At 46.3% G+C, this 17,386-nt stretch overlaps 1 protein-coding gene across 2 annotated transcripts; it reads left to right on the top strand.

Annotated features, from left to right (window-relative positions):
* Positions 1–188: 188 nt before the first annotated feature.
* hira (histone cell cycle regulator a) lies at positions 189–17,200 on the top strand. Of its 2 annotated transcripts, none has more exons than XM_072387249.1 (25): positions 189–457; positions 2,606–2,668; positions 2,892–3,002; positions 4,876–4,966; positions 5,041–5,135; positions 5,300–5,395; positions 5,716–5,876; positions 5,967–6,134; positions 6,216–6,329; positions 6,492–6,562; positions 6,864–6,969; positions 7,923–8,144; positions 8,514–8,599; positions 9,183–9,383; positions 9,492–9,635; positions 9,705–9,921; positions 10,047–10,154; positions 10,649–10,797; positions 11,292–11,453; positions 11,591–11,649; positions 12,989–13,094; positions 13,186–13,308; positions 13,392–13,555; positions 13,952–14,040; positions 14,960–17,200. In XM_072387249.1, the coding sequence occupies exons 1-25, from the start codon at positions 421–423 to the stop codon at positions 15,074–15,076; spliced, it is 3,060 nt and encodes a 1,019-aa protein (XP_072243350.1). In that variant the 5' UTR covers positions 189–420; the 3' UTR covers positions 15,077–17,200. The 2 variants fall into 2 exon arrangements, with proteins under 2 accessions (XP_072243350.1, XP_072243351.1); XM_072387250.1 differs by having other exon boundaries at positions 9,708–9,921.
* The last annotated feature ends 186 nt before the right edge of the window (positions 17,201–17,386 follow it).

Consider the following 17,386-nt stretch of genomic DNA (forward strand, 5'->3'; position numbering starts at 1 on the left):
ATTACTGTCTTAAATAAAATCAACTGGATCGCAGATCTCATAGAAATGCGTTTCTGTAAATGATTTTGATGATAACGTCACAATGTCAAGACAGAAAAGAAATTTACATTTATTATGAAAGCCGTGTTACTCAAGCTTCCGGTCCGCGGTCAAAAATAACGGAAATACTTCCTGAGCTAACTGGTGTGACATTGTTTGTCGTCCGGGGCCGCCTGCGTGCTGCTGCCCACTGTTCGGCGCGGATACTCGGGGATGCTGCCTGCTGCAGCGATGGAGTTGGATCACAAAAACAGCAAAGTGTCGGATAGAGTTTAGGACAAAGAGAGCGGGTTTGGCGTTAGTTCTCCAAGTGAACTGATCGCCTGATGGGTTTTAGTTGGTAATAAGACTGGAAGTTATCAAAATAAACTCGGGGTGAAGATGAAGCTGCTGAAGCCGAGCTGGGTGAGCCACAACGGTAAGCTTGTGCAGGAATCTGTTGGACCAAGTTGGGCTTTTGTTGTCAAGGGGGGTGACTTATTAAGGAGGCATGATGGTGGTGATGGTTGTCGACACTTGTTTGACTTGTTTGTTACTGAAAAGTCACCCAAACACTAACAAAGGTAGTTAATCAGTTGCACAGTTACATCAGGTGTTTTGTCAATTTAAATATCACTCCACTGTTTCCCAAATATATTTTTACTTGCTAGCCTAGCTAGCTAGTTAGCCCCCCCGGCTAGCTCGGATGCCTTGACGATAACCAGCCAGATGACCCATGTCGAAGTTGCTATCTGTGTCTGACATATTTTTGACGTTCTGGGCGACGGTTTAGCAAACACGTTGCATTTTTGTGACAGTTTGACATGGAGATGAAAAAAATTTAAAAAGTGTGTGTCGATGAAACGTGCTGGCTGTCAGTTTGGAAAGTTAACCGTTGAGGAAATGGCCCGAATTCACGTTACGGCTAACATGTATAGTTGTTTGAGAGTGATTTGCGTTCATTGTGTGTCGTTTCGTTTGTGAATCCACTCACAGAAGTGTACGACACTGTGTGGCGAAGTTAAATGTGGATTTATATTTTCACAGTCGGTTTGCATCTTGTTTACAACGAGCCGGTTCGAGGACCCGTCGAGTTTAAAAATCATCTGCAACCGCCACTAATAATTTGAAATGACTGATATTGGTGCATTTTTGCAGCAAATGCTCTTTCAGGTTGTTGGGATCCTCTTTTTGATACGGCTGGAAAACGGAAATGTCCCCACAGTGATGCTGTGGTGTTAAACTTTTATACTAAATCCATTCTGTTAGCTGAAATTAAAGTTTAGCACCTGGAAATATCCTGTTGACCGTCATTAGACCACAGAAGAAGAAGGGGACACAAATGGAGGACAGTCGAGCTGTTTCTGCTTGTCTGCAGCTTTTTTTTATACAACAAACCAAACTAACCAATGTGCGAAATGATCTTTGGCAGCTAAATTAAAATGTAACCAGACAGTTGGATATAAATGTATTTATGTTCTCTGTTAAACAGACACGATCTTAGATAAATTCAGATTCTTCAATGTTTACAGACCTGTTTTTTTTTTTATTCTTGGGAAGTTATTGTTATTTCTTCCTAAAGGAGGAAAATTCAATTTAAATATGCTGCGCCCTTTCCGTGAAAGAAAAGCAGCTGAATGAATTCAATGCAGTTTTATATGACTTTAAGATGGTTTTAAGGCTTTAAGACGTGCACATTGCTGGTTTTTTCCCTTTTGTTTTGTGACTGTGGCTCACGACTGGTGGTATTTATCTTGTGATTTTCTTCTTTTGTTTGTGCATTCTCATTTAATCTTTAATCCTTTGCAAACTTTCTTTAATTCTTATCCATTTCTTAAAGGTTTCTGTGTGGCTGTTGTAACAATGATGCTTTCAGCAGAACCGCAGAAAGAGACAGACATGTACAAACACAGAGCGATATTTTACCTTGATGTGCAAATTAAGTGTAGATACGTTTTAATGCCTTAATCTGCAGTCTGTGCTTCCTGCTGCCTCTGCATCAAATTCATTTTTATTCTGTGGCTTGTTTGTTATTTACAGACTTTTCAGTCATTGTGCTATCGAGGTTATTCTTCTTATGTGTTATTTTTGTTGGATAAAGTAAATTAAATGTTATGCAAACCAACAGGTTTTTTAGATATTGTGCAAAGTATTGATAAGAGCATTCAAAGAAGTCACCTTAATTTATAAAGCACACATTAGAAATAACAGAAGCTGTCCCAAAGTGCTTTAATAAGGACAAAATCAGTCAAAAATAAAAAGCAGAGTAAAGCAGCTGATTAGACGGGGAGAACACAAATAAGGGATGCATGTAGGGTGTGATCCACTTTGTGCAACAAACCAGTTTCATGCTCCGACTGAGCTGTGGAAAATAATGGAAAAGCTGGGAATTTTCCATCAAGGCCGACTGAACGAAGGCTGAAAAAAAAGAAAAACCTGAGATTCGATCAGGTGTTTCATCAGCTTTTCTGTCCTGTTGCTGTTTCCACTGTTGTTCTGTTCACTCCTTTGCACCGGATCAGTTATCAGCATGTGAACTATGTGGATCTCTACAAACTGAGATTTGACTTTCTGTTGTGCTTCTCAGGCAAACCCATATTTTCAGTCGACATCCACCCAGATGGGACGAAGTTTGCAACGGGTGGGCAAGGTAAGACGTTCCCACAGTTTGCATCCTCCTCCACGCTTTTGGGTCGTTGTGTCATAGACCAGCGAGCTCTGGGATAAACAGCCATCGTTTGGGGGATTGCTGGGTTGTTTTAGTCCTAGATTTCAGATTCCTTCTGCCCCATTAAAGTAAAGTAACATGAAATAATTACCAATATGTCTCTGCAGTGTTCAAACGCTCATTATTATTGATTATTTGTTTTCAGGGGAGGACTCTGGGAAGGTCATGATCTGGAACATGGCGCCGGTCCTGAGAGAGGAAGATGAGAAGAATGAGAATGTTCCCAAAATGCTTTGCCAGATGGACAATCACCTAGGTAACCAGTTTTAAGTTTAAGTTTCGTTTCTGCTTTTCTGTTTCTTCTCAACAGTTTTTGGACGCACGGAGCCCAAAAAGTAACAAATACTGTAAACAGTTCTGCTTGGTTCCCCCCCAGAGACGCAGGAAGTTACTTTATGGAGGTGTTTTAGATCACATGACAATGAAATTACACCATTTAAACTCAGCTAAAGTAGTTTCACAGGTGCTGCAACATGCTGCTCATGTTGGAATGTGCTGCAGAAGCAATCCCTGCCATAAGAGATGAGTAAACAGGCTGGAGGAAGTCCAATATTGTTCTTGGATGTGACGCCCAGACAGCCTCATTCTTCTGTGGAACACCAGCTGCAGGATTTGTAAAGGGTTTGGTTGGCAAAGTTAATTAAAGTTGGTGATTTAGCACTTTCACACTCATCACAGAAGACTTAAACCAGCATTTAAGGCCACTGAAGCAAAGCTGTAAGACACACATGTGCTGCTGAAGGAGCCATTAAGGAGCCATAAATTCAGTTTTTTACTGGAGCTGCGGCTCAGGTACGCTCTAAATGTTTTAACTCGGAAGGTAAAAAATGTTGGACCTTTCGCTGGTTGGAAACGGCCTTAAATGCTGTCCGTTGTTTCAGATTATCCTGAAACTTTCAGGCTGTTTTGAACTGTTCATGAGCTCTGATGGGGAAACGTTCATGAAAAGTCGATGTGGGTGAAACTTCACTTCAGCAGCTCAAAGTGCCGTTACCCCAGAGTCCGGACACATAAACCATCAGAAACACACTGTGTTTAGTAGGAAAACAGGCACCTGTTCTTCCGTATCTGTGCAGAAACCCTGCATCGCAGCAGTTGTTTTCTAACCCTCATGGCACAGAAAGGTGTCTGTTTTCCTCTATTTCATCTATGAGCTTTGACTTCATGCATCCAAACACTGAGGTTTTCACCCAGTGGGGTCTGGAGAGGAAGCCTTCCATCTTAAAGCAGCCTCTGTGGCCTTGGCGTCTGGTTAAACTCCATCTTTGTGCCGCCTCAGGGTCATTGTCACGGAGCAGATCCTCGCTTTCTCACTTTGAGTCTTCTCTCAAAATGTCGCAGTGGGTTATGAGTTAGTCGGCGTGCTGTAAGCGGTGCGTTGGGCTTCATCAGGAGTCGGGTTTTCATTCAGAAACCGGACCTTTTGAGAGAATCAGACGTGTGGTCATAGGCCGGGCAGATGGAAATAAACGAGGCTGCGCTGTTTGAGATTTAATGAAGTAGAAGAAGAAGTAGTTGTCCTAACTGGAGGCAACCTCTTCTTCAGGGCTAACTTTCACCTCTGGGAGTATTATTGTGTCGCAGTCGGTTAGAAGACAATCCGTCGCTGAAAGACTCGTAAAGTTGTGTCTGTACAAACTTTCCTCTGGTCAGATTTAGCTGTTCACACCTTTGCTGAAAAGAATCCTAACAGCTGAAAAACTCACTAAAAGCTTTTTTCTCTCAGTTCAGGAGAAAATAAAACTTTATTTAAAAGACTTCAGAATGACGAGCTTTGAAAGGAAAACGCACACGATGTTCGTCAGCTTGGAGTTTGGGTGGATTTATGCACTGTGGGAACGTCTCAGGTTTAACCAGGTAAACCTGATGTGACGGGAACACAAGCTCAGAGAAAAGCCGAAGGTTTCCCTCTCTCATGGCTTTTATCTGTTTCTTGTCTCATTAGTGGTCGAGAAATAAAGGTTTTAGGTTTTTAAACGCCAGCTTTTCAGGCTTCTCCTGTTTATTTAATTTCCATCCATCATTTTAAAGCTGCTGCTCACACACAGAGACATGTTCGCTCTGTCGGATGTGATGATGGAAGCAGATTTTAAGCCTTTTAAGACAGAAGCGTCTGTTTGTGTCTGCAGCCTGTGTGAACTGTGTGCGCTGGTCCAACAATGGGCTGTACCTGGCGTCAGGAGGAGACGACAAGCTGGTCATGGTGTGGAAGAGAGCCGCGTAAGTACAGACCCAGCAGCAGCATCTTCTGGGTGTTGGAACGTTTCAGATCAGACGGTGTGGTTTCTCTGCAGGTTGATCGGTCCCAGCACCGTGTTCGGGTCCAGCAGCAAGCTGGCCAACGTGGAGCAGTGGAGGTGCGTCACCATCCTGAGGAACCACACCGGAGGTACAGCGCTGCTTCCCTTTTTCTCTGCTCGCACTTTGCTGCACCTGTTGGCGTCTTACTGAAATATCGTGACCGTTTTGATCCGAGTGTGAGGTCAGAACCTCTTCCTCTGGGGTGTCACTCGTCTCCAGAGCTGTGGTCACAGTTTGGTGCTTTGTTGGCAGATGTGATGGACGTGGCGTGGTCTCCTCACGACGTGTGGCTGGCCTCCTGCAGTGTGGACAACACCATCGTCATCTGGAACGCTCGCAAATTCCCAGGTAGGAAACCCGAGAGCTGCGGCTCGCCGCTGGAAAGTATCACACAGGCATGTGTGGCTCGGTTCTGTGTCGTGTCATTTATGTTGGGTAGAAATTTCAATATGAAGGATTAAAGGAGCAGTTCAGCGTTTTGGGGAAGCTAAGTGAGAGTAATAATGCTGAGGAAACTGGTGTTAAACGCAGACATTTCTCCCGTTTGAGTGGCTGGAACTTGATATGCGCTGCGGTTTTGCCTGAAAGTTGAATGATGTCATCAGCCGTTACCCGGTTAAACCTTTAGCTTCACGCTCCATCAGCCCGTGTTTGCTGTGTCTCCTCAGAGATGGTCACCTGCCTGCGAGGACACACCGGGCTGGTTAAAGGCCTGACGTGGGATCCGGTGGGGAAATATATCGCCTCCCAGGCCGACGACCACAGCCTCAAAGTGTGGAGGACTGTGGACTGGCAGATGGATGCCAACATCACCAAACCCTTCAGCGAGGTATCACTGGTGGTTCATTCCGGCTGTTGTTCTGATTTTATCGCATCGGGAGGCTCGTGAATGTGAGCTTTAATCGCTTTTCTCTGTCAGTGCGGCGGGACGACCCACGTCCTGCGTCTGTCCTGGTCTCCGGACGGTCAGTACCTGGTGTCGGCTCACGCCATGAACAACTCGGGTCCCACCGCTCAGATCGTGGAGAGAGACGGCTGGAAGACTAATATGGACTTTGTGGGCCACCGTAAAGCCGTCACTGTGGTGGTAAGACGGCTTTCAGAAATATCCTTCACCGTTAAAACGACCGTCGGTGTGGCCTCACTGATCCGCCGTCTGTTCTTGTAGAAATTCAACCCAAAGATCTTTAAGAAGAAGCAGAAGAACGGCAGCTCTCCTAAACCCAGCTGTCCGTACTGCTGCTGCGCCGTCGGCAGCAAAGACCGATCGCTCTCCGTCTGGGTCAGTTCAGTTCGTGTTTTGCACCTTCGTCTTTTAATGACTTTGTTTGTGTCCGTTTGATCTGTTCATTTTACAGCTTCCAGTAAGTTTAAGTTTCTCCTTCATGTTGGTGTGATATCTGGAAAACTGAAACCTGAAAGTTTGGCTTTTTCTCTACTCCAGCTCACTTCACTGAAGCGCCCTCTAGTGGTCATCCACGATCTGTTCGATAAATCCATTATGGACATTTCCTGGTGAGTTAATGAAGATGTTGGCCTCAGTGTTTCTTTCCCTGAGCTCTACTTTATTGTTGGTTTGTGATTTAAGCACTGATTTATGAGAAGATGCTGGTATTGAAACATCTTCAGCTCCATTTAAGCACTGATTTATGAGAAGATGCTGGTATTGAAACATCTTCAGCTCCATTTAAGCACTGATTTATGAGAAGATGCTGTTATTGAAACATCTTCAGCTCCATTTAAGCACTGATTTATGAGAAGATGCTGGTATTGAAACATCTTCAGCTCCTCTGAGTGAAATGTGTGTGTGTGTCAGGACTCTGACAGGTCTGGGTATGTTGGTGTGTTCAATGGACGGCACTGTGGCCTATCTGGACTTTTCCCTGGATGAACTGGGAGACCCGCTGAACGAGGAGGAGAAAGTAAGACGCATCTTTCTAGGCTTTTCCCTTTCAGTTTTACCAAAACCTCTTTTTTGTTTGTTTGTTTTTTCTGGTGGAAGATAAAGCAGAAAAGCAGTTATGAGGCCATGAGGGAACCAGTCATCCTTTAAGCTGTCAGCTAAATGTTAGAGTAAGCTTATGGGTGCAGAAAAGGCTCATAAGGAATGCTAATTCCATGCTGCTAATATTAGCAGCGGCCAAAAACAAATGTTCTCTATATGAGTGGCTCAGTTTTAGGGCTGCATGCAACAGTGTGAAGAGATGATGAGCATTTTTAACTGGAAGTCAGTCCTCATCATCATGAAAAAGGTCCTAACATGTAAGAAAAAGATGCAGTGAGGGAGTGTGTGTGCTCACAACTGAACTGCAGGTCTGAGAATAAGAGAGGGGGCGGTCCGACCACCTCATCAATGAGAGGAAGTAATCACCGGGCTGAAATTTAACAGTGAAACAGAAACCTAAACCACATCTACAGTTTACACTTTGGCCCCGGTTCTGTAAACAAGGCTTTAATGTGATAAATGGAACCCAGACTTCTCTGGTTATGATTTCTGCATCATATGTGCATGTCTTTCAGATGGAAAGTAAATCCAAATGCTTCCTGGACTAGAATGAGATCTTTTCCTTTGCTCTCTGTGCACGTAATGCTAATCACGTGCACGTAATGCTAATCACGTGCACGTAATGCTAATCCAAGCAGCACGTTGACAGAGGTAGCTTCCAGGTGTTTTGTGCTGCCCGTCATCGTCCAAGACATCCTTTGATTGATGATACTGACCTCAGTTGTCTTTTAAGTTTTTTGTGCTTAAAACTGAAACCCGAACCCGAACAGCTGAATTACAGGATTTACAAGAAGTTTGGTTTGTAATTGATCAGTTTTTACTTGTTTCCATCCCGATATGAAACTTCTTCTCCCTCCCTGCGCCGTACAGAACAGCATCCACCAGAACATCTACGGTAAGAGCCTGGCCATCACCAACACCGAGGTGCAGCTCTCCACCACCATCATCGAGAACCCCGAGATGCTCAAGTACCAGCAGGAGCGGCAGCACTCGGCCCAGGCCACCGCGGGGGCCGCCAGCGCCGGGCCCGAATCTGCAGCCCCCAAAGTCAACAGCGTGATGAACGGAGAGTCTCTGGAGGACATCAGGAAGGTGAAGTGCTGGCTGGGGCGGCTTCTCATGCACATTCTTCCATGTTTGAGTTGAAAATGACTTGATTTATAAACTTGTCGGGAAAGAAGCCATTCAAAGGTTTTCAGAGGTTACAGATATTTTCTTTTTTTGTGGCTGAGTCAGAGCCACAATCCCTCAACCCTGAACAGCCTGATGGGCTTTATTTGAATCTCCTGAAAACAGTTGCAGACAGAAAATGGAATATATTAAACAAGCTCAGGGATAAACGTCCGGCCGAGAGGAGCAGCTCTTATTCAGATGTCAGGGATGTGTTTAAATCCCTCAGAACAGAAGCAGATTTGACTTTCTCTGGAGCTGGAATTCCTCAACTTTCCCCTTTTCTTACAGAACCTTTTGAAGAAGCAGGTGGAGACGAGGACAGCAGACGGAAGAAGACGAATCACGCCGCTTTGTATCGCTCAGCTGGACACGGGGTGAGAACCGATACCTCGATCCCCACAAACGGTCACGATCGTGTGCAGATTCCAGCGATTACGGCTGTTCCTTTGGAGAGCAGAAAGTTAGAGTTTCAGGATTTAAAACTCATTTGGGTTTGAGCTCATCTTGCTGTTCAAAGTAAGTCCAAACGGCCCGACTTCTCTTCACTCCACCGGCCAGAAATCAGGATCTCTAACTGCGCTGAAGTTGGCTTTCAGCTGGTTTGTTGCCAGGTCTGCAGCGGTGCCGCATTTTGGCTTCAGGCTTCCAAGTTGAAAATTCAAAACTCGAGTTTTCTGCGTTCTGAACTATCTGCAAACGAGCAGAACCCGCCTCCGTGTCATTAATGTAGTCGAAGGGACGAAACTTTTTCCAGGTCTCTGAAGAAGAGACGAGGTTCACCTTCACAATGACTTCGCTAAAAGCTTGATTTGGCAACCGCAGCGATCTGCTTATCCAGCTTTAAAAAGCTGTTAAAATGACGTGTTTTTTTTTCTTAGAAAAGAGGGTTTATTCGGGTTTTACTTCCCTGTCAGAAGAGGTCCACAGTGATAAGCTGCTGTCCATCTTTCTCTTCAGGGATTTCTCCCCGGCTCTGTTCAACAGTGCTCCCATTCTGCCCTCGGGCTCCTCCATGTCCAACCAGCTCACCCCCCAGCTCAACTCTGACTCCAGTCCAGGGCAGGCCTCTTCTCTGGGGCTTCGGCCCAGTCAGGACGCCATGCTCACCTCACCTGCACCCAACAGCACCAACAAAGGGCTGGAGGACAACAACGACGGGTATGCAAACCGGCTGAGGGTCATTTGCATGTTCTTTTATTTCGATTGCTTGTCTGACATCCCTTTGAACTCGTCCTCCTCTCGTCTCACACCCATTCGTTCTTTCAGTGTGAAGTCCAGCCTGCTCCTCACTTCTGCCTCCAAGATTGAGCCAATGAAAGCTTTGGACTCCAGGTTCACAGAGAGGTCAAAGGCCACCCCGGGGGTCACTGCTGCTATCTCCTCCATTGCTGGACTCACGCCTCTGGATAGGTGATTAACTGCACTGATTTAAAAAAATGAGGATACAGAGAAAATATTCATTCTCCTCCGTTCATCCAGCAGGCCAAAGGACGCCATCTCTTCCCTGAAAGACACCAAAGCCAAAGACGAAACCAGCAGCGACAGCGAAGACAAGATGGCTGCCATTAATAAAAATCTGGCATTCGGCAAGAGGAAATCTGAGCTGATGGATGGAGGAGAGGTGGTGGAGAAGAGGAAGAAGGGACGGCCGAGGAAAGACAAGATGGCCGCCACCATTCCCCAACCCTTCACTCAGGTGGAGATCTGGTTTATCACTGAGCTTTAGGAGATGCAGTTCTACTGGTGTAAAGTTGTAGAAGGTAAAGCTCCTTCTGAGCAGAAGCAGAGCAGAGATAACCGAGTGTTTGTCCTTCTTCTCAGATAACTCCTCCGACTGAGCGTGAACCCAGCAGGGTGGCAGCTCCTCCAGCTCCTGCAGCTCCTCTCAAACTACCAACACCGAGCACACAAAAGGCCTTCAGCCTGCAGGTCTGCACCGTTCCTCTGTCTCTGAGGCCTTTAGATGGTGCCGCTGTTTAGCTGTTTCCACTCCCCACCTGATCACCTAGAGTCTGTGAGGGTGGAGTTACAAACCAGTATCAGTCTAAGTTTATCATTTATAAAGAGGTGAAAGGACTGAGTCTGTTGCTGAGGACGGAACAGTTGCAGGACCTTGGGGGTCTGAGGGTTAATGGGCCGGGGAGCATACCGATAAAGTGCTTTTTCTTTGTCTGTATTTGCAGATGAATGTGTTTGTTGGACCAGTTTAAATCGTGTTGTTGTTCCTGCACTTCTTATCGGCTCGCTGTTGATCCATTCCTCAGTTTGTTTAATGTCTTCAAGGCCAAAAAGAAGTGCTGTTTTACAGATGTCTGCATCTTGTTCTTTTCTTTCTTTTTTATGCCACTAATGTGTTTTGTTTCTTCTTTAAGACGAAGCTGTTTCAGCCTTATTAATGGAGCAGAAAATGTGCTCGTGTGCAGGTGAGCATGGAGCCTTCGGTGTTCCTGGAGGTGGAGAACGAGGCGTCGGTGGTCGCGGGTTCGAAGCTCAGCCAGCTGCGATGCTCCAGAGACGGACGGGACTGGCACACACTGCTGCCCAGCTCCGTGGTCACTGCTGCAGGAAGCAGGTGGGCGGAGCTTCTCAGGGCTTTTTTTTTTCTTTCTACCAAAATATCTTCTCTAACTCAGCAAGTGAACATCCAGAGTTTGAAATCTTTCCTCGCTACATGAGGAAAACCAGGATGAAATGCACTGATTAGGAATTAAATGGGAGAATTCAGCCATGATCATGCCAGTTTAATTCAATGCACCTCCTAAAATGTGTTGAAGGGAAGCGGTTTCATGTGCTTTCTTGTCTTTTTTTCAAAGATTAAAATGACCTGACTCATCAGTTTCTGTCTTATTTTCTCTCCGCTCTTTTTTTTGCTTTTTTTAAAGATCTGTGAATGAAGTTTGTTATCATTTGTCACGGAGGTGTAACATATTAGGAGCGTGTTTTTGAGCGCCCGATCTTCTGCTATGACGGGACATCTCGGGCAGGCCGTGATGCCGTCTGAGCGGAGTCACTTACGACTGAGAAGGTGAATAATCCGGTCATTTTCCTGCTCTTCCTCTCCCTCAGTGACATCCTGGCCGTTGCCTGTGAGGACAGGATGTTGTCCGTGTTCTCTTCCTGTGGGCGGCGGCTGCTCCCGGCCATCCAGCTGGCCACGCCGGTGTCTGCCCTGCATTGCTCCGCCCACTTCGTCATGGTTCTGACTGCCGGGGCGACGCTCTCGGTCTGGTCAGTGCTGACAGAACATGTCCCTGTAAAAGTCAAAGCCAGAGGAATGTTTGCGCCCTGACAGATGAATTTCTTCTTGGTTCGAACAGGATCCATGTTGAGTTGATGAGGAGCATTAACATGTTGTGTGTTTGCAGGGATGTTCACAAACAGAAAGCTCTGGTGAAGAACGAGTCGCTGCTGACCATTTTATCAGGTGAGACAGCTGATAATCTGTTCCACAGGAAGAAGTTAACAACACATGAAAGGTCTCATGTCCGTGTCAGAGAGTGAAAATGGAAGTGCAAAGCCCATATAATGAGGATTTAATGTAGTTTTCTGTCTGGTGTAAATTAAACGGTCCAGAGCCCGTTTCACTCAGATCCTGCTGGAAGAAAGACGTCCCGATCGTGCTGCCTTTGCTTGTTCATACTGACCAGAAACAGGAAGCTTAGCGTTGTGTCAGAGGTGTTTTCAAATAACTGCAGATGTTACAGAGGGGCATCATCCTCTCTTAAACTACAGCTGCAGCAACCAGCCTGAGACGATCATCATTAGCCAAAAACGGCGCTTCTGGTGACGTACAGTAAGTGCTGCTGAGTGACCAGTGAAGCGTGACCGGTCCAGCATGTACGGCTGCTCCTGGGAGCCGTTCACTCGTCTTTACTGGCATCGGACAGAGGATGCAGCAGAACACTGAAGTCTGGTTGTTGGACTCAGTTGCAGCTCAACGAGCCATTTCCACAGAAAAGAACCGGTTCGCTGTGTTGGAGGCTGGGTGATAGAAAACCCAATCCATCCAACAGGTGGTGACTTTCTCACTTTTAGTTTATTAGTATTGGTCTGGTTAACTGATGTATAACGCTGACCAAAATAATGTGGATGCTTAGAGGTGAAATGGCCAGATTCACGTCTCTGTACCTGTTTTTTAAAAGTCTTCTGTGGTTTATCCTGTTGGAACTGGCTTCTTTTTTCGTTTTGGCTTCTTTTTTCACTGGATCAAAGTTGGAGCTGTTTCCATGCAGGAGAAATTCAACCCCCAGCCTGGGTGTGTTAGTTTGTTTGGCTTTGAAATGAATTTGAGTGAGTAAAGCTTTGAACATGCTTCACATGCGTCTCTGCATGTTGTAGCGTTTGCTGCCACATGTGGGCAGTATCAGTAATACAGGGAGTAATAATCCAAGTTGTTGTGGCTCTTTGTCGCCTTCATACCCGACGAAAGTGAACTTTCAGCCAATAAATATGTGATCAGCACATAGCATCGCATCCGAAGCCTGTGCACTGGTAGCTTTTTGCAGGACTGCACATCTGTGTGTGTTGAAAACACACATCTGTAAGATCTGAAAGCGACACAGAAGGATTCCTCTGTGTTTGTGTTTTAAAAGTCCAGTTTTAGTCAGATTTGCTTCCATGACATCTGCTAAATGCCACAGAAGAGCTGAGAAATCTGGCATCTGTAAAGTTGCATCTTCCCACCTGAGATCAGGGGATTGAAACGGCTTTCTGTTAAAGTTGTGAAATCTTTCTCCTTAACGGCATGTGGTTTGTGTCTGCAGCTGCTGACACCACAGTGTCTCAGTCTCTGCTGACTCAGCAGGGCGTCCCAGTCATCGGACTGTCCAACGGGAAGTCGTACTGCTTCAGCTCAGCGCTGGAAACATGGTGAGAGAGTAAAGCTCCACGCAGCCGATGAGTTCTGACCTCCTCAGTGTGGGATTGATCTGCTTCATGAACTACATTCTGTCTCTTTCAGGACTCTAATAGCAGATAAAAGCGACTCTCTGGTCCAGTGTGCCGACTTCAGGAGCTGCTTACCCTCCCATGATGCACCTGTGTCTTCAGGGCCGCTGGCTGTCATGCAGGGACGCAACCTGAAGTACGAGTGTAGTGTTTTAGCTCCTCTCTGTCCTCCTCTTCCACAGGGAATGTCTCCTAACAGTGAAGCCTTGTTCCCCACAGTGCTGGTCGGCTGGCGTCCCGCCTCTCCTCCACCCCTCACCACCTGCAGCAGAGCATGACGCTGGCCTTCCTGGAGAATCAGCTGGCGTCCGCTCTGACTCTGCAGTCGTCACAGGAGTATCGCTACTGGCTGCTCATCTACGCCCGATTCCTCGTCAACGAAGGTAGGGAGGCGGCTGATTGGGTTCAACACAGTAGAGCAGCTGAAGAAGAAGGTCCCACGGAGGCCCGATTCTGAGTCCAAACTAACACAGAAATGAATATGTATCCACTTAAGAAGGGACGGCAAAGTGTGTGTTAGTGCCACAGTTAGGCAGCCGTATCAAACAGTTTGATAGCCTTATCCCTCCACTTTACAGGGACTAGATGTCCTTTTTATTTTGGGGATCACACCCCAGTGAAAGCTCCATATAAACGCTACTTCTTGGTGCCGCTTTATCCCTGAAAAACAGAGGGATAGGGCCAAGAGGAGCGTTTAGGCTAAAACTATCATCTTTGTCACGCTATCAAGGTGTCTTTAAGCAGTTTTTCAGTTCTCCATCGTGTGTCCATCCCTCCAGGCTCTGAGTATCGTCTGAGGGAGCTCTGCAAGGAGCTGCTGGGTCCCGTCCACAAATCAGCAGCAACGTCCTGGGAACCAGCAACTCTGGTACGTCATAAACCTAAACATCCAGCTGGCAGTTACCTACCGTATTTTCTGCACCATGAGGCCACCTAAAAGCCTTAAATATTCACAAAAATCAGCCGTGCGCCACATAATCCGGTGTTCCTTATGTGTGCATCGGATTCCAAAATCTGTCACGGATACCGCCATTTTGAATTTACCGCGGGAAGCGGCGAGCATTCATCGGGGCGTTAAGCCCCCTCTGCATCACTCACCGCCACGTTCACTTTAGCCACGCCTCTTCACTCTCCTACATTGGAAAAGAACGGCAACTGGCCGCTTCCGCCTCTCGCTTTGTGTTCGGAGTGAATCCAGGCGGATCCCAGCCATTCACTCTGAATGGGGCAAAGATTGTATCGAGCTCGTACTTAACGATTGAATCGTGTCATTAATGCTTCTGCCCATGTCCCAGTGAGTCCCAGTGAGTCTGTTCTTCAGTCTGAGATGGGTGAAGCAGACCGATGTGCAGTTTATAAGTTTATAAGTGTAAAAACGACCGATATTGTTGTCCTGGAGCATTTCCCGCTGACACAGGGAGGTAATACATGCACTACTGTGCTGGCAGCGATAAACCAATCAGAGAACATTAGGTAATACTACACCTTAAGGTGAGCCTTATAGTGCAGAAAATACGGTACCTTCCAGCAAAGTTTACCTTTTCATCCTGTCAGGAGCTTTTCTGTTTAATTTAACTCTTTACAGGAAACTGTTACTCTTGTTTCCCGCTTCAGTCACTAGAAAATGTAAAATAATCAGAAAAAACAGATTTTTCTCTTTGCATCAGTGAGTGTTGGCTGGGCACAGCCGCTCTGAGCTGTGGGGGGGGGGGTGAATAAGCTCAGTCAGCACAGGGCTGCTGTGTCAGAGCCGCTGTTGCATCACTGTCTGTCTCCTCTGTGTTCAGGGTCTGCGGAAGAGGGAGTTGCTGCGGGAGGTTTTGCCCGTTATCGGTGAGAACCTGCGGTTCCAGAGACTTTTCACCGAGTACCAGGACCAGCTGGAGCTGCTTCGCGGCAAATAACAGACGCTGCTGCACACAGACTGACACAAACACGCACGTGGACTGACAGCGGGTCGCGGCTCGGTCCGGTTCGGATAGACTCTGACACCTTCATGAACTTGGAAAGCTTGAAATGCTGCTCCAGCTCAGTCCTGAAAAACACGAGCCGGGCGTTTTCTGGGAACTTCAGCAACGGGGCGTCCGCAGCTTTCTGAGCGCTGGGACTTCTCAGAGATGTTGCACACGGGGGAAGTTTGTTTCTTTCATTCGTTTTTCTCAGATTTCAGTTTGATCTGCCCATTTTGATCTTTTTTTGTCCTTCTAAATGTGATTTTCTGGCCTATGCACCTCCCTCCTGTCCTGACAAATCATGAACCTAAAGTTAACTCAAAGAAGAGGAATCAGAGGGGATTCCAGCGAACTCACGTGGAGCAGCTGAGTTGGATCCCTCCACATAAAGGAAGCAAAGCTGAGATGTTTGAGGACGATGTTTCATATGAATATGAACAGGGCAAAATGCTAGAACCAAAGTGATGCATTTAGCAGCAGAAGGATGAAGAAAATGAAGGCATCCAGACACGAGGGTTTCATCTCTCTACCTGTTCTGCAAGTTGTCTTTGAGTTTGACAATTCTGATGCCGAAATGTGACGTAGCAACTTAAAGCACAGGATGGATCTCTGGGAAATGGAGTCGGAGGATTTAAAAAAGAGCAGCTGATGGCTAAAAGACAACCACATGTTAACTCAGAGGGAGCACCTCATTGGTGCACAAACAGGAAGTACAAATGTACTGCAGGTGAATCAGGAGGATGTGCAGCTTCAGCTGTGATTTCCACCTCTGAACCAGGTGTCACGCCCCTGAACCAGGTGTCACGCCCCTGAGAGCCGGCGGTGTCAGACTAAGTAATAAAGTAAAATGAACTGACTGTTAATGTTCTCACGCTGCAGGAATCCCTTGTGGATGAGCAGCATTTGAAGCATCAGCACAAGCTTTTGGTCCCAGACACGCCGTCACAGTCGGATGTTAAACTTCAGAGCCCTTTCACGCCAAACCGAGCGTCAGAACGGCGTGTTGCGGAGTGTCTGCGGCGTTATTTTCAGCTTATTGAGTCTGATTTCATCCTTTTTGTGCCGTTTCTGCCACAACAAAACAAAGCTTTCACAAGCCATATCCTCCAACTGCACGCTTTATTCTCTGGTGAGCGCACGACAGTGTTGGGATTAAAGAGTGAGCTCTAATTTAGGCTTTTTTTAACGGCCGGTCTCCAGGTTTCCTTTGTTGAACGCCGTTGATAAACACTGGAGAGGTGCGTTTCCATGGCAACGTAGCTCGCCCCTGGCCGTGGTCTTTGTGATGCGGTCGACTGCCATTTTCTGCACAGACCCTGACGACTCTGTGTTTAAGAGTCAGCGCCTGAACTTCAGCAGCATCATTTGAAATCTTGAACATCGCATGTTTTGAAGTTCTTAATGTTTCGTAGGTCGGATAAAGTCGTGTCTCCTGGTTTCCCGGTTCAGGAAGATAAAGCCTCTAAATCATGACACCTCGTGAAAATGTCTGTTTGTCAGATAAAGGTGTGGCTGTTTGTAAATCATGGGAAGGTTTCCTCCGACCAGGCTGTGGTCGGATAAATGAGCTCCACGCGTTGAATTTGTAAATAATCTGAAATCAGAAGCAGGGCTTGTGGAATCTGCTGCCGGGAATGAACCACTGCAGAGACGTCAGGACTAATGGGAGTTGTTCTGTTTTTGTCTGACATCCATTAACTTGACATTTGAACAGGTTTCAAAGGCTCAAAGTTCAGGAAACACAACGACATGTTGATGAGATTCAGTCGTGGGACTTTTGCCTGCCGACAGCGGCGTCCTCCTCTGTGAGCTCAGAGCGAAGCACATGAAGCTTGTTTGCTGCTGTTTTTCACTGCAGAAGATGACACACTTCGATTATTCATCTGTACAGCGTTTCCGTTGTTTTCTCTCTTGCTTTTTTTGTGCTGACATTTTTTAAATGTTTGTAAACGCCTTTTTTTTTGTTTGTTTTTCAGTTTCTATAAGAAAAGAAAAAAATGAGCAGAGACCAGCTGAAATTTTGCTTTGGAAGAAAGAAAGGTGCAAATTAAACCAGGAACAGATGGGTTTTGGTAATTTCTTGTCTGCCTGTTCTTCACCTTGAGTCTGAGAGATAAACACTGATAGGATGGCTTATAACTTCCAATGAATATAAACGTTTAAAAGCCAAAATGTGGGATTTAGAAGAGGAAATGGGAGCATCAAAAGAATAGTGACCTACTGAGTGACCTCTGACCCGATGAAGACGCTAAGCAAACTGAA

This window comes from Leuresthes tenuis, unplaced genomic scaffold (assembly GCF_036924035.1).
Source record: "Leuresthes tenuis unplaced genomic scaffold, fLeuTen1.0.hap1 SCAF_6, whole genome shotgun sequence".
Taxonomy (NCBI): Eukaryota; Metazoa; Chordata; class Actinopteri; order Atheriniformes; family Atherinopsidae; genus Leuresthes; species Leuresthes tenuis.

Excerpts from the sequence above, each read along its gene's own strand:
- hira (XM_072387249.1), top strand. The coding sequence starts at position 421 with ATGAAGCTGCTGAAGCCGAGCTGGGTGAGCCACAACG. Across the intron at positions 5,136-5,299 it reads CCTGAGGAACCACACCGGAG|ATGTGATGGACGTGGCGTGG; the intron begins GTACAGCGCTGC and ends CTTTGTTGGCAG. Across the intron at positions 10,155-10,648 it reads AAAAGGCCTTCAGCCTGCAG|GTGAGCATGGAGCCTTCGGT; the intron begins GTCTGCACCGTT and ends GCTCGTGTGCAG.